Genomic DNA, 16,511 nt, shown 5'->3' on the forward strand with positions numbered 1-16,511 from the left:
AACGGTCTGTCCCCACGTGCCCAAAGACGAGCTGGCAGGGAAGAAGACCAGCCTGGCTCAACAGAGAATTGTGGCTTGAGCTTAGGAGAAAAAAGAGAGTTTATAATCTTTGGAAAAGTGGGCAGGCCACTAGGGAGGACTATAAGGATGTTGCAAGGCTGTGCAGGGACAAAATTAGGAAGGCCAAAGCTCATCTGGAGCTCAGTCTGGCTACTGCCGTTAAAGATAACAAAAATGTTTTTATAAATACATCAACACAAAAAGGAGGACTAAGGAGAATCTCCATCCTTTACTGGATGCGGGGGGAAACTTAGTTACAAGAGATGAGGAAAAGGGGAAATGGTGGAGGTGCTCAATGCCTTCTTCGCCTCAGTCTTTAGCGGCAATACCGGTTGTTCTCTGGATACCCAGTACCCTGAGCTGGTGGAAGGGGATGGGGAGCAGGATGTGGCCCTCACTATCCATGAAGAACTGGTTGGTGACCTGGTATGGCACTTGGATGTGCACAAGTTGATGGGGCCAGATGGGATCCACCCAAGGGTACTGAGAGAACTGGCAAAGGAGGTGGCCAATCCACTATCCATCATTTATCAGCAGTCCTGGCTATCGGGGGAGGTCCCAGTTGACTGGCGGCAGGCAAATGTGACTCCCATCTACAAGAAGGGCCAGAGGGCAGACCCGGGAAACTACAGGCCTGTCAGTTTGACCTCAGTACCAGGGAAGCTCATGGAGCAGATCCTCTTGAGAGTCATCATGCAGCACTTGCAGGGCAACCAGGTGATCAGGCCCAGTCAGCATGGGTTTATGAAAGGCAGGTCCTGCTTGATGAACCTGATCTCCTTCTATGACAAAGTGACACGCTGGGTGGATGAGGGAAAGGCTGTGGATGTGGTCTACCTTGACTTCAGCAAGGCTTTTGACACCGTTTCCCACAGCATTCTCCTCAAGAAACTGGCTGCTCTTGACTTGGACTGGCGCATTCTTCGTTGGGTTAGAAACTGGCTGGATAGCCGGGCCCAAAGAGTCGTGGTAAATGGAGTCAAGTCCAGTTGGAGGCCAGTCACTAGTGGCATTCCCCAGGGCTCGGTGCTGGGGCCGGTCCTCTTTAATATCTTCATCGATGATCTGGATGAGGGCATTGAGTGCACCCTCAGTAAGTTTGCAGATGACACCAAGCTAGGTGTGTGTGTCGATCTGCTCGAGGGTAGGAAGGCTCTGCAGGAGGATCTGGATAGGCTGCACCGATGGGCTGAGGTCAATTGTGTGAAGTTCAACAAGGCCAAGTGCTAGGTCCTGCACCTGGGGCGCAAGAACCCCAAGCAGAGCTATAGGCTGGGAGATGAGTGGTTGGAGAGCTGCCAGGCAGAGAAGGACCTGGGAGTGATGGTTGATAGTCGGCTGAATATGAGCCAGCAGTGTGCTCAGGTGGCCAAGAAGGCCAACGGCATCCTGGCTTGCATAAGAAACAGTGTGACCAGCAGGGCTAGGGAAGTGATCGTCCCCCTATACTCAGCTCTGGTGAGGCCGCACCTCGAGTACTGTGTTCAGTTTTGGGCCCCTCGCTACAAGAAGGATGTCGCGGTGCTTGAGCGGGTCCAGAGAAGGGCGACAAAGGTGGTGAGGGGCCTGGAGAACAAGTCCTACGAGGAGCGGCTGAGGGAGCTGGGCTTGTTCAGCCTGGAGAAGAGGAGGCTCAGGGGCGACCTTATCGCTCTTTATAGGTACCTCAAGGGAGGCTGTAGCGAGGTGGGGGTTGGTCTATTCTCCCACGTGCCTGGTGACAGGATGAGGGGGAATGGGCTTAAGTTGCACCAGGGGAGTTTTAGGTTGGATGTTAGGAAGAACTTCTTTACCGAAAGTGTTGGTAGACTTTGGAACAGGCTGCCCAGGAAAGTGGTGGAGTCACCATCCCTGGAAGTCTTTAAAAGACGTTTAGATGTAGAGCTTAGGGCTATGGTTTAGTGGGGACTGTTAGCGTTAGGTCAGAGGTTGGACTCGATGATCTTGAGGTCTCTTCCAACCTAGAAATTCTGTGATTCTGTGATTCCGTGATCTCCCCGGAAGCCTCTCTTCTCTAGGCTGTATAGTCATAGCTCTCTCAGCCTCTCCTCATAGAAAAGGTGCTTCAGTCCCTTCATCATCTTTGTGGTGTTTTATCATTTGTGAATTTACTGAGGGTGCACTCTACCCCATCATCCAGATCATTAATGAAGATGTTGAACAGGATTGGACCCAGCATTCTCCCCTCGGGTACACCACAAGTTTCTGGCCTCCAACTAGACTTTATTCATCATCAACCTCTGGACTTGACCATTCAGATAGTTTTTGATCTACCTCACCATCTGCCCACCCAGCCCATACATCAACTGCTCCTCTGTGAGGATCTTATGGTGACAGTGTCAAAGGCCTTTCTGAAGTATAGGTAGACAATATCCACTGCTCCCTCCTCATCCATCGGGCTGGTCTTTTCCTTAGAGAGGCTTATCAGCTTGGTCAAGAACGACTTCCCCTTGGTGAATCTGTGAGTCCTGATGATTTTCTTCTCCTTCATGTGCCTGGAAATGGTTTCCAGGAGTAGCTGCTTCATCACCTTTCCAGAGATCAAGGTGATGCTGACTGGCCCGTAGTTCCCCAGGTCATCCTTCTTGGCCTTCTTGAACGCAGGAGTGACATTTGCTTTCCTTCAGTCTTCAGGTTCTTCCCCCAGTTTCCATGATTGACCAAACATTATAGAGAGGGTCCTCACAATGACATCTGCCAGTTCCCTCAGCTCTTGTAGGTGCATCCCATCAGAGCCCATGGCCTTCTGAATGGTCCAGTTTGCTTATTTTTACCCCCATCCTGATCCTTTTCTAGCAAGGGTACAAGTTCCTTGCTCCAGCCTTTCCCCATGGTTTGTGGGACCTGGGATTCCTGAAGGCTGTCCTTTCTGGTAACAACTAACAAGTATTAATGAGAATTTTTGGTTGTTACACAGAATCACAGAATTTCTAGGTTGGAAGAGACCTCAAGATCATCAAGTCCAACCTCTGACCTAACACTAATAAGTCCTCCACTAAACCATATCCCTCAGCTCTACATCTAAACGTCTTTTAAAGACCTTCAGGGATGGTGACTCCACCACTTTCCTGGGCAGCCCGTTCCAATGTCTAACAACACTTTCGGTAAAGAAGTTCTTTCTAACACCCAACCTAAAACTCCCCTGGTGCAACTTAAGCCCATTCCCCCTCATCCTGTCACCAGGCACGTGGGAGAACAGACCAACCCCCACCTCACTACAGCCTCCTTTAATGTACTTATAAAGAGCGATAAGGTCGCCCCTGAGCCTCCTTTTCTCCAGGCTGAACAACCCCAGCTCCCTCAGCTGCTCCTTGTAAGACTTGTTCTCCAGACCCTTCACCAGCTTTGTCGCCCTTCTCTGGACCCGCTCAAGCACCTCGACATCCTTCTTGTAGCGAGGGGCCCAAAACTGAACACAGTACTCGAGGTGCGGCCTCACCAGAGCCGAGTACAGGGGGATGATCACTTCCCTAGCCCTGCTGGCCACACTGTTATAAAACAGTTCCAAGCAAGGCTCTGCAAAAGAGGAGTTGAAATAGAAACCTTTGTCTCTTTTTTTAATTAGCATTCAGAGCAGCAGTATTTTATTAGTTTCTTGTATTGTTTTTTATTTGGTTCCATAATCTATAAATCTCAGTATTGTTATGATTAACAAGTTTTTTGTAGTAAAATAGTCTTATGTTAGAATGATTGTTGCGGAAGCTATAATCCTTTTGGAATATCTATTGTATGAACCAATATCATCTTCCAGATTTATCTGAAGCAGTGGAAGGCATTATTGTCCTCAGCTGCCTGTTATTACTGATCAGCCACAAGTTACTGCTACACAGCTAAGCAAACATACAGAATGGAAAGTGGAAGCACTCTTTAATCTATTCTTGCTGTGTAAGATCAGTCAGGTTAACTTAAACCATTTCATTCACAGTGTATGTTGGATGAGCTAACTTTACGCTGAAGCGGGTGAGGAAGGCCCGTGTGCTCTTCGCCGGTTTTCAGCAGAAGAGTGGAAGCAAACAGCATGGGGGCAATAGCATTTTGAATGTCTCCAACCGTTTGGAAAGTGAACATGTGTTTACACTCAAAACATCTAATGAAATGGTTTAAATTCTGGCAGTATCAAATCATTCACCTCTTCACCTCTTCTGTTCAAAAGGAATCATGTTCCTTTATATTTTAGTACACGTGTGTTTCACAGGCCACTTTTAAAAGTTAAAATTTCTTCCCTCCTTAAATGTTACAAAGTAGTAGCACTTGCTCAGGTTAGGCCTCTAATACCCCCACTGATTTATAGCACACTGTGCTAAATTGTCTTAATGCTTAGTATCTATTCACAATGTTCAGGTGAGATTTTGTCTTCAGTCTGTCTAATTTGTTGCGTTTCTATGTGTGAAAACATCTCAGTCACTCATCACATGTTTTTCATGTGCATGTTTCTTAAAAAATCTCCTACACAGAAAAAAAACAACAGAATAGTGTAGCAAAAGAAGATGTTAATTAACAAGATGGAAAGACCATCAACTTCAAAGCATAACACTGACCAAAATATAGATGAATGAGATAGCAGAATGTAAATAACCTTTTTTCAATTATTCAAATAACAATGTAATAATGCATCAATAGCAATAGTAATGGTCATAGAAAGAGTAATAGAGAGGCTTAATTGACCAAATAAAAAAAAAAAAAATCAAATCGAGTCAAATTGACTAAAAAAAAGTAAAAAAGTGGATTTATGATTGCATTGAGACACAACATCTATAGGAAAAAAGGGATCCAAATGGATTTCCTATCTTCTGGACATCCTTGTGACCATTCCAATGTGCTTTCTCTTGCACAGGTTTTGGGGATCGCGATGTAGTGAATGACATCTGGGAGTTCACTATGTCCCTATTATTTTTGGGGAAATAAGTGGGGAAGAGCGTGAGGGAGAGTTATTCTGGTGTGGAAATTAATTCACTGGTTCATTTGAATTAATAGTTCACTGAGGTTGGTGATTTAATTAGATAGCATTGCTAGCTGGTACTGACTGCTAAACCATAATATCAAAAAATAGTACAGTTAAGATACAATCAAGTTTACAGGAAAGTTCTAGTAGAAATCTAAATGGCAGGCTTCTCTCATCTTAATAGCATCTTAGCTCATTTTTATTAGAAATGTAAAAAAAATAAAATTGCTTTTGGATTTTATCTAAAGGAGCTAGGTACATTCCCTAAATTAATCATTTATGGGTCGTATCTGAAAATAGGAACAGGGAACTAGCATAGTATAGTGCTTGTGACAATTGTCTAGTAATACACATAGTGAGACATTTCACAACATGAGCCATCCTGAACCATAGGCAGAAAATGCAAAAGTGACTTATTTGAGCAGGTAGTTATGTAAATTAAAATCAATGCTATCGTAAAAGAATTCCTGAGTTGATCATTCAAGGTACATAAGTACAGCAGATCATGTTTCTGTCTGGTGGCTTTTTGATTTGCTGAGTTTGGAGAGAGGTTAATTAATTAATGCATTTAATCTGTTGTTTCTTTTTTTTTTTTTTTATGTGGAAATGTTCACAATACATTTTTTAGCTATTCATCTAAGGATCTGTTTCTTCCATAAAATATTAGTTCCTGTGCATCCTTGGGCTCTATTTCATAATGCTGTATGTATACTGCACTCAGAGGAATGAGTGCATAAATGGGCATGAATGCAGGAATAAAATAATAGAACTTTTTATTAATGTAAAAAAAAAAAATAATCCTACTTTCTCATTTAAAAAACAAAACAAAACAAAAACTAAAACTCCAGTTTTGTTTGGTTTTTGGCCATAGTTATTTTAGTGTAATCCAGCCTAAAGTAATTTTAATTTTATGTTGTCTGTGCTACACATTCTGAAGGATTTTCAGTTTCCTTCAACGGTGTTATATACATGAAATCACACACATAGTTTATGAAGGATCTGTCATCTCCATCTTGAATATTTTAGTTAGATTGAAGTTTAGATTTAGCTGATCAGGCACAAAAAGATTCAGGAGTGGTTTGGCATAGAAGTGTCTATAAAACCTATTAAATGTATTACATTTTTTCTAATGTTGAGTAGGTTGGCAGTTTGAGGAATAAATTCATCTCTTTTTGTCCAAATTCTGTTTTCAAAGAAACACTAAGAAATTCAGTTTGGAGTTACAGGTTCACTAGTTGTAGAAGATTGCTATAGCCAGAAGATTTATATTATACTCTGAAAATGCTCTGATGCTTATTATTCACTAGTATATTTTTAATTAGTATAAATGTCATCAGTAACTGTGAAAAAAAAAAAAAAAAAAAACATACACTGTTTTCATTTGTAGTTCAACTGAAAATTTTCATCAATTTGTTGCGGGGAGTGGGAGAGTTGTTTAAGTTTTCAGAATCTGTGAAAGCTGAGATTTTTACAACAAGCTCTGTGGTTTAGATTGTGTTTCCAGTGACATAACTAGTTAAATGTAAACCAGATGTGCTTTGAAGTTTATTTCCAGGAATGTACAGTGAACTGTTTCAATTTTTGCTTCTGTGACATTTACAATGTACACTCACCCCACTTAAGAAAAAAATGTTAAAAAAAAAAAAATCCCTGGTAAATATTTTCATCCATTTGCTTTTTATTTTAAAATATAAAATTGTATTTTAAATCAAATAATTTTCTCACTTACTCATTTTAAAGTTACCGTTTAATATTGTTAATAGAAGGTGTATGGAAACAATTTTTGAATTTGTTTACATTCTGTATGTGATACTTTTTACCCTGATTCAGCAAAGCGCTATTGGTGAAGTACATTCGTCCTTTTTTTTTTTTCCTGAATGGTGGTTTTGGGGAGTAGTCAGTGCAATATTATAAACATGCTAATACATAAAACACTGAGCTTAGAGAAGTTCTTGGTTTGTTTTTAGTTTCTTTCTGTTCCATTTGTTAGTTTGTTTGTTTTTTGACATGGTGCTGAAGCACATCAAATGCAGAACTTAGCAAACTATATTTTCAGGTTTGGGGACCCAGAGTACAGTAACAAGATCATCTTAGAAACAACCACAGATTAATGCCTCCATATGTGCGTATCCTAAAACTTCAGTGAAACAGTGAAAGCTGCTTCCCCTGTTCCTAACCCATAGAAAGAAATGAGATGGGATGAGCATTTCTTCATTTATATAAGGACAACATGAAATGAGGAAGAGTGTGCTTCTGTGATACAGCATTTCTCACCCCTGATCTTAGTTACATGCTTTTGTCATTTTCATCCCAGAAACTGGAAAGTGAATATTTGTCTGTGGGATCAGTAAGGAACTTGTGCTTGCACTAGAGAGAGTTGGAAACAAAAGAAAGGGTGAAATGGAAATGTCCCCTGTAGATGGCAGCAACCTGATAGACTCAGGTGTATTGACAAGGAATGTGTTCAATACGGGCTTCAGCAAGGGTTTAGATTAAATGCCCTGACTTTGCCTTGGAATGCACAGGCAGTTCTCCCAGTCTAGAAGGTGATCAGCTCAGACAACAGATTCTCCTCTTCTTCCCTGTTTTGCTCACCTAGCCATTCAGTTTGGCTTCTTTCATCTCCTTTGTCTTTTGCCAAAGACTGAAGAACATAACCAATGAAATCAGGAGAGCTGCTTCATTTCTCATAAAGTGCTGAACTTTAGATGTTTTGGCCCCTCCATTTCCATTTATTCACTTATCTTTAGTTTTAGTTTTCGGGATTCTGACTTTCAAGTATGGCCCTCAACTATTTTTTTCTTAGGTTTGGGTTTCTTTTTAACTCTGAAAACCCAAAGCAGAAAAGGTGTCTTCTCCTAGAATAAAAATGTGTTTGTAAAAATAACTTGCTAAGTATCAGGGAGAATTAAATATAAGCATAGTAACCTTCTACATTTTACAATTATAAATGAGAATTATTTTAAGTTTCATGAATTTTTGATATTCTAAATATGAGTGAAGAAGTGTTTTGGATAGTAGTACTTTCTCCTCAATATAGTGCTTTGTCTTGCACATTGATGGGGTATGTGCAGACGTGTGGTTCAGCTGCCAATTTTTAAAAGCATATGACACTTTCCACGAAAATCTCCTACTTTCAGCTGTAAATGTTTTTGGCAAACTTCAACCATTTTACCTATGTGTTTCTTCACTGTGCGTCTGACTCGGACAAAATTATAATTTTACCTTTAAAAATTTCAGACAAAACACTTTGTTTATTTCCAAGAATGACTAGCTACTGAGAAGATATTAGTCTGTGCATTTAGATATGTGCAAAAGTTGTGACCTTTTCTTTAAAAAGCTGTTGCTTCTCAGTATTACTGCAGCTTGAAATTTCTTAAATAGGTTTTCTATTAGGATAGTGCTTCTTTCCTCTGAAAATGTGCTGAAGTTGTAAGACTCCTTTTGCATATGCTGAGTAGAGACATATTATATTTTTAGTGTGTGAAAGCTCCAAAGATTGTGTCACTGTTCATGCCTGGTCCAGCATGGTGTGGTGGTTTTACCGTGCTGGGCAGCTAAACCCCACAACCGCTCTCTCACTCCCCCTCCTTTAGATGAGGAGGGGGAGAAGTAAAGCAAAGAACAACTCACGGGTTGAGATAAAGATAATTTAATTAAAGGGAAATAATTATAATAATTAAATAAAGACTACCATGAACTAAACAATTTAACTAAGGGGAAATAAAAAGGGAAAGGGGAAAAGGGAGGGGAAAAGGAAAAATAAAAAGAAGGGAGGAAAACAAACAAACAAAATAAATGAAGGCTATATGGAAGTGCAGAGGAAAGAAATTACTTCCCACAAATGAGCGATGATTGACCACGTCCTTGAAGCAAGGCCTCAATGCACGCAGCCTGTGTTCGAGAGGAGGACTGACGTTTTCCCAACGAGAGCCCACCCCTCCCCTCTTCTTCCTGTTTCCACCTTTTATTGCTGAGTGTGACATCACATGGTATGGAATATCCCTTTGATTGGTTTAGGTCAGCTGCCCTAGTGATGTTTCTCTCCTCACTTTTTGCCCACCCCCTAGGAGGGTTAGAGAAAGGCCCAATGCTGTGCCACTGCTGCTCAGCAGTAGACACAACACTGGTGTGATAACACTGCTGTTCCAGCTACAAGTACAGAGTACGGCACTGTATGGGCTGCTGCCAGGAAAGTTAACATTCCAGCCAGACCCAGTACACATGGGAACTTTTCTGAGTTGCACCTGAGCAGGGAAGAGCGCTGGACTGGTTAGAGAACCATACCTGTATAAAAACAGAGACATAAATGTGGAGAATGATCAAAGATTCCTCTCTCCCAATGCTGATTATAGAAGAGCAAGTACACAACATTACTTTCCAGAAATAGTCTCCAATTTCCCAGCAATTGTGGTTCAGGAATAGGATCTTTACATTTAATAAAACATGGTGGATTTCTTTTTCATAACTTTTCCAGATTGCCATTGATTCGTGAATGCCTTGAGCAGCCATGGGCAAGCATCTCCAACTCCTCTACTTGATGTGTAAAGGACTGTTTCTTTATTTCGCTACAAGCTAGCTTTGTGGGATGTCTTTTTGTTCTTGTACAATAAGAGAAAGTGAAAGTTTGATGATGCCTTTGACAGGGAGCAACTACAAGTCTTTGATGTAGTTCACTTGTCCTTTCTTTCACTTCAGTTTTCTCATTGTTTTAAAGCTAGCCAAACTGCTGAAAGCAAGATGGCATATGAAAAGGAAGGAAAAGCATACCTTTCTCCATATATATACTATACTGAGAGCTATTCAGCATGTAGTACATATTTAAGATGATGCCTCAGTGTGATCTGTTTCTAATCGTGGGAACAGGATATGTGGTTTCTCTGAAAAAGCAGCAGACTCTACTCTCTGCTATCAGGTATTGCTGGTTAGGGAAAGACAAGAAGACTGGGGAGGCAGGGAGCATACTTTTGATAATAAAACCTCAGGTAGTAAAGTGTGAAATGTATTTATGGGGAGGAGGAGGGATACAGAGCAGATAAATGTTGGCAACCTCTCCATATTGCTAGCTGGGATACAGAGGTTCTCAGCAAGTGCTCTGTCTAAACTAACTGGCTGCTGTAGATCTATGTGATTACCTCCATGCTGCACTTCCCAGCACATCAGGTTGGTATGTGACCTGTCCTTGCGTTGTGTGCTCACCCATGGTGCTGCACTCTGCCTGGTGAGCTGGCTTGGGCCTTGGTGGGTTAGGAATTAGCCTGAGATAACATGACCAACTGTATCTAAATGGGCTGTTTGTGGAGAAACTTGGAAGATGTGCCTGGTGCCATATGGGACTACCACCTTCAGAGGAGTAATTCAGGGCCATTACTGTTAGGGGTTTACCAGCTCATGTGTTGCTGCTGCAGTTAACCCAGTACAGACAGCCCTTGAAACTGCAACACACTGCCTTGATATTGTGAGGCCTCCTAGATCTCATGTCTGCATCTGTGTATGATGTATGAGTAAACTGTGTAATCCAAAAGATTAGGAGTAGATTTCACTAACACAAGGACTTCCGTTGTTCAAAAAATCTTTCTGGTTCAACCCCCTCTCTTCCCCCTCCCTCCCCCCCTTTTCTCTCTCCCCTCACCCCCTTCCCCCCCCCCGGCCTTTATATATATATATATATATATATATATATATATATATATATACACACATATACATATATATATACACACATATACATATATATATACACACATATATATATTACATACGTATGTCCTTTGGTGAGTTTTCTAAGCACATATTCATGAAGATACCTTCATGGAATCTTCCTTCAAGTCTAGTCATAAATCATAGCAAACCAAATATCAAATGATACGTTTTTCATGATTTCTAAACAATGAGCAGGACATTCCAGTTTGCTTTGAAAATGATCTATGGTGCAATTAATGTTACTGGTCCATAACTACATCCTGCATTAATTTATTCTTAATTTACATCATGCTATTTTTTTGTATCAATATGCCATTATTCCTCAAGCAATACTAGCAAACATACGTATGGACTAAGAGCTTTGTTTCTGGCCTGCCAAAGGAACTGTCTGGTTGGATTAGAATGTATGGCTTGATTCAGGACCCAGATCAAAAAAAATGAATTGGTTGAGCTCAGGAGGAAATAGTGGATATGCATCTGCAATTGTTTTTTGAAAGAATTTGCTAGTATTGTTTTAATCTTAAAACTGGTTTCACTTCAAATAAAAAATCAGTAAATAATACTGTCTGCAGGACTCCTATTCTTACATATGAACAGGCTCAAAAAACTCACAGGGGCAATAAATAGAAGTAGCTAGGGGCTAGAGGGAAGTACCATTTACACTATTCCCGTTTCAATTCCTATTTCTTGAATGCTTTCCAGAACTAGAGAATCGCAGCCAGCAATGGAATATTTTGATTCTGACAGGGTTTTCTTAATTCTTCCAAAACCTCATGGAGCCATAAATGACAGAAACAATAAAGCTGTTGTTTGTGCACAGCATGTTGTGGCTGGAAATGCATTGCTTACCATGATAAAGTAGTTGTGATTTCTCACAGGATAGTTATAATTGATGCTGGAAAACTTTATGGTCCAAGTTCTTCTAAGTTACTGTTTTTGTAGAGAAGGGCCATTTAATTAACACTTTCAAAATATACACTCCTATACATATGTACATACATGCTAACTGCCTGACCATATATCATTTGCATGTCATGTTTTAAAAAGACAGACAGACAGACAGGAAGACAGACAGACAAAGAAAGAAAGAAAAGAGAAAAAAAGCCAAATATACCAGGCAGTTTTGGCAAATCATGGTCCACAGCAGTATTTGTACTCTAGTATTTTCCAAAAGCACATCACAGTCTTAACAGTGTCTTTCCTTTCTGGATTATAGATATAAATGAATGTGAAAGCAGCCCATGTGTCAATGCTGCCTGCAGGAACAATCTTGGTTCTTTCAATTGTGAATGTTCACCTGGCAGCAAACTCGACTCTACAGGACTGATATGCATTGGTGAGTCTTTCCTTCTTTTTTCCTTTTTCTCCTCTTTTTCTTACTAATTTGAAAAATATTGTTTTAATTGATTAATTAAGCAAAAAAAATAAAATAAAAATAATGCATTCTTCTCATTTTCCCTTTATAGCAGACTACATGTCTTGTTGTGTAGGTAATACTAAACAAACCAATACTAATTTGATTGTTTCCATGGAAGCAGAAGCAAGTTAAAAAGAGACATAGGTATAATGCATATGTATGTCCAAACTAGTGTGAAAGTGGTGAAAAGCAGATGTTCGTTGGTGGGAGACAGTGGGGATGTCTTATTGTTAATAGGAATTACTGTCATTCTCCTAAAGGACGTGATAGGAGTGAAAACAATAGGTAATAAGCCTGATAGCTGTCCACTTTTAAATTTGAGCCAAGAAACTAATTAAAACTAGAGGAACATGTACTCAAATAGTGATGTGAAAGCACATGGCCTTTAGGATTCACACCATTTTTCATAAACTGCAAAGATTGGCTTTCTGATCTGTTAGGAAACAATAATGGCTTTTGCTTTATAGCACGATCTTAAACCTTCGGTCTTTTGTAGCAAGCTGATAAAGGAGAGTAAAATATATCTGAATTTATCAATATGCCTACTGCCTCTGGAGCAGAAACATGATAACGTCTCTCTCTATATATATCTGTGATTCTGTTATATTATATACATCTAATTTACCATATTATGACATACAATAATGTAACATAAATAATGTTAACATCCTTCTAGGATTCTGTTGCATTGAAAAAAAAACTTAGCATTGCACAGATTTTATTAGAGCTAGCAGCAGCAGTTGTCTGCAAGATGTCATTGGCATTATCTCTGGAAGTCATTCATTAATGTTGTGGTTTTTTTTTTTTCCTTGCCTTTCCAAGAATACTCAAAGGTTTGGACACATCTGCACTTCTCAGGTGCTCAGAAGTTGCCATTTTTTCCTCTTATTAGTGTAACATAATTGGAGCCATTGTAGCATATATGGTATAAATTGGATCGGAGTGCAGATAAAAGGATGATGCTGATTTTAAATATTCTTTTTATTGTAAGATGCATTTGTTTGGTGTTCTTGTTTCAGCTTTCTTGCCTTGCCAAGATTTTCATAAGATAGGAAATATTATGCAAAGACAAATTCCTATTTGTCCTGGTTTCATTTATGAATGTTGCCATCTGTCTATGCTTTAACACATTTTTAAGTGAGGTACTTTTGCACCAAAGCCTTCTTTCAGATGCCTTGCTTCTAGCCTTTCTCATATATTTTTAGGGATACTGTCACCACCATTGGCCTGTACAGTTTAGTATTCTTTTTATTCTTTTTCTCATTTTGCTTATGCCTTGATGTGGCCACACTAATTTGTGCTTTTTTGTACTGCTTGTTTTAATTTTCATGTTCTGACATCACATCCAAAGGTATTATCATTAAGGACTTAATTATATTAACAGTTTTCTGGATTTAGTTTGCAAATGGTTTCCATTTAATTGGTTGCAGTGTGAGGTCCTATTTGGCTTGAGTGGCAGTGGCAAATAATGTAAAACAAACAAAATACATAGTTGAACAGTCAGATTAAAAGTGAAGGATAGGAGCCACCTATACACTATAAGCCTAATTGTTGCTTGTTCATGTTGATCAACATTCCCTCAGGAAGAGTTTTCAGCGCCACAAGTGAGAATATGTTAGGACAGAAGCATTGGGATAGCTCATGTGAGAAATACAGATTTATATGTGTAGAGTCCATTTATGTTTTTCTATGTTGACAAAATTTCCATTAGAATCAGTAGTGACCAAGAGAAGGGTAGACTAGGTTACTGAAAGGGGAGTGAGGTTATGGGCAGTTTCTCATGTGAAAAACTTGCAATCAATCATTGAATGTAAGTTGTTAAATCTCCACAGTAAAGAAAATTGTGTTTTTCCACTTGTATATTGACTATAATTGCCATAATTTTAGCTGATTGTTCCTTTAAAGCATTATTGTAGCATCAGATATGAAAAGCTTATGCCAGTACAGAAGCGTATGTCTAGAATGGTGTTCTGGTTTGGATATGTATTGTATTCTTCATAAGAATGATCAAACTAAAGTAGTGTCGGTTTGATTATGACCTCTCTACAGTTTTGGTTTAGTTCCAAATTTGGTCTCATGTCAGAACCAAAATCACCTCTGTTTATAAGGTTTTTTTTTTCTTTCTTTCATGATGGGAATGAGAGCTTGAACTTAAAATTCCCGTAAAGTTGCACATGACAACATAATTAGAAGAAAAAACTATTAACATTACAATACTCTTAATTTTATTTTATAACATGTTGTTCTCATGTGTTTGTTCCAGTTGGCCTTATTGCTGATTTTCACCATTCTCTTGTGGACTCAGATCATACTCAAGTTATGTGGTTGACGCATGTTCTTTACTTAGTTCATGGACAGATAACTTCAGTCTGTCATTTCCTCTGGTTCCTTTGCATGGTCTGCTCAGCCTTAATGCTGAAGAACCAGGTGGCGTAAGCCATTTGCATCCATATTGCCCGTAGAAATCCAGCATAGATGTGAGTCATTTGTCTCTCTCTGTGAAGTTCCCTGCATAAAAGAAAAATGACTTGCTCAAGTAATAGCAAGATTTCAAGTCACATTTGGCCTCATATTAGAGCTCCAACTTCCAGCAAATGAAAGTTGTTCGTTTAGCATTTACAGTAAAAGCATTCAACAAAAAAACATGATGTATTATGCATTTCTTTTGCTTTCACACTGAGAGTGTCTGCAGTATTAAGGCTGCCCTCCTGTAAGGAAGGGCAGAGTTGGAACTGTATTTCAAATACATCTGTTAGTGGTACCAGTGCTGCATTTCTGTTTTGGAAACTGCTCGTGTAGTAGAGGTACCGCTATTTGTGATCTTTGAAATGTGCACTTAATATATGCTTTTAATGCACATTTTAGTCAATATTTTTGGAATTCACACAGTGCACAACCCGTAGGCTGCCATCTGTCTGTAGTATGCATATATTTTTCTTCAAATCAGAATCAAAGAGCTGCAAGCAGCAGAAAGAATGCTTTGATGCTGAATAATAAATAATTTTTTCACCAAAGTAAAAGTCACAGTGACTGCCCTCTGTAAGTTTTGTCTGGACAAGAGAGGTTGTGTAAAATAAAGGAAATTAACTCATAGCCTGAAAAAGATAAGACAAGCAGATTTTGGCAGGGTAGTATAGATGCAGCTGGTGTGAAGAAAGTCACCTGCTAATTTGTATAGTTTAAATCATTTCTGAGATTCTGTTTTGACTTTTTCATCCCGTAACGTTGGCTACTAAAAATGAATAATATCGTGTTCAGAAATTTCTGGTGAATGAAGCAATGGAAGCGTTTACATTTTGATAACATAAAACAGAAACATCAATGTATGGCCAATAAGCTAGATGTAGCATGAAATAGCAGCTAAAAGGGCCTATTTTTTTCTCCCTGTGTTAGTCCCCTGTATTTGGGACATATGGTGTGAAGACATGACCAACCCATGACTGGCCAAGGGCAGATCCAGGTAGTCACTTTGTAGCTTATGTCTTCCTTTGGTCTTTTGATGTTAACCCTATTCCTGACTGTTAGACAACGGTGGAACAAGGCTTAGAAAAGATGCCTCATCCACGATCCTCAGCCCGTCATTGGTTCATACATTTTTTTAACGAAAAGTTGTGTTCTCAGTGGTCTACATAATTTTTTAATGACAGTTTTGTAGAAAAGTTCAAGTTGACTGAAAAAAAAAAAAGGTGGAGTGTGTTGATCCTAAATATGAGGTATCAGTAATAATAATCCACAGCACCTAATAGGCAGTCTGGCTTTTTATATGTATATTACGTATAAATCTTAAAAGCAAATTCCTATTCATCTTGCATAAGTCACCTTGTTAAATTCATTTGTGCCACTTTCTTAGCTTTGAACTTTGAGTATGCACTTGCATTTAAACTCTGTCAAGGCTGATCTCCAAATCTAGATATTTAGGGTTAGATATTTAAAGACTGCTTTTGCTATCCAGTGACAAAGGTTGTGGTCTGCTTCATGGAATCATTGGAAGGAACCTTAAAGATCTTGTAATTCCAACCCCCTTGCCACGGGCAGGGTCACCTCCCACCCACTAGACCAGGTTGCTCAAAACCCCATCTAACCTGGCCTTGAACACTTCCAGTGATGGGGCATCCACAGCTTCTCTGGGCAACCTGGTGCAGTGCCTCACCACCCTCAGAGTAAAGAATTTCTTCCTTGTATCTAATCTAATCCTACCCTCTTTTAGTTTAAAGCCATTACTCCTTGTCCTGTCACCACGCTCACTGACAGAAAGTCCCTCCCCAGCTTTCCCATAGGCCCCCTTTAGGTAATGAAAGGCTGCTATAAGGCCTACCTGGAGCCTTCTCTTCTCCACGCTGAACAACCCCAACAACCTCAGGCTGTCTTCATAGGAGACATGCTCCATCA

The 16,511-nt window shown here is 39.7% G+C and overlaps 1 protein-coding gene across 4 annotated transcripts in view; it reads left to right on the forward strand.

Annotated features, from left to right (window-relative positions):
- The window catches only part of FBN2 (fibrillin 2), a 202,977-nt gene that overhangs the window by 106,302 nt on the left and 80,164 nt on the right, over positions 1–16,511 (forward strand). For all 4 annotated transcript variants that reach the window (XM_082783017.1, XM_082783018.1, XM_082783020.1 and 1 more), the window contains one exon: positions 11,922–12,041. In XM_082783017.1, the coding sequence (XP_082639143.1) occupies positions 11,922–12,041 (120 nt within the window). The remainder of the gene's footprint in view (positions 1–11,921; positions 12,042–16,511) is intronic.

The sequence above is a fragment of the Aythya marila genome, assembly GCF_965140915.1.
Source record: "Aythya marila genome assembly, chromosome: Z".
In the NCBI taxonomy this organism is placed as follows: Eukaryota; Metazoa; Chordata; class Aves; order Anseriformes; family Anatidae; genus Aythya; species Aythya marila.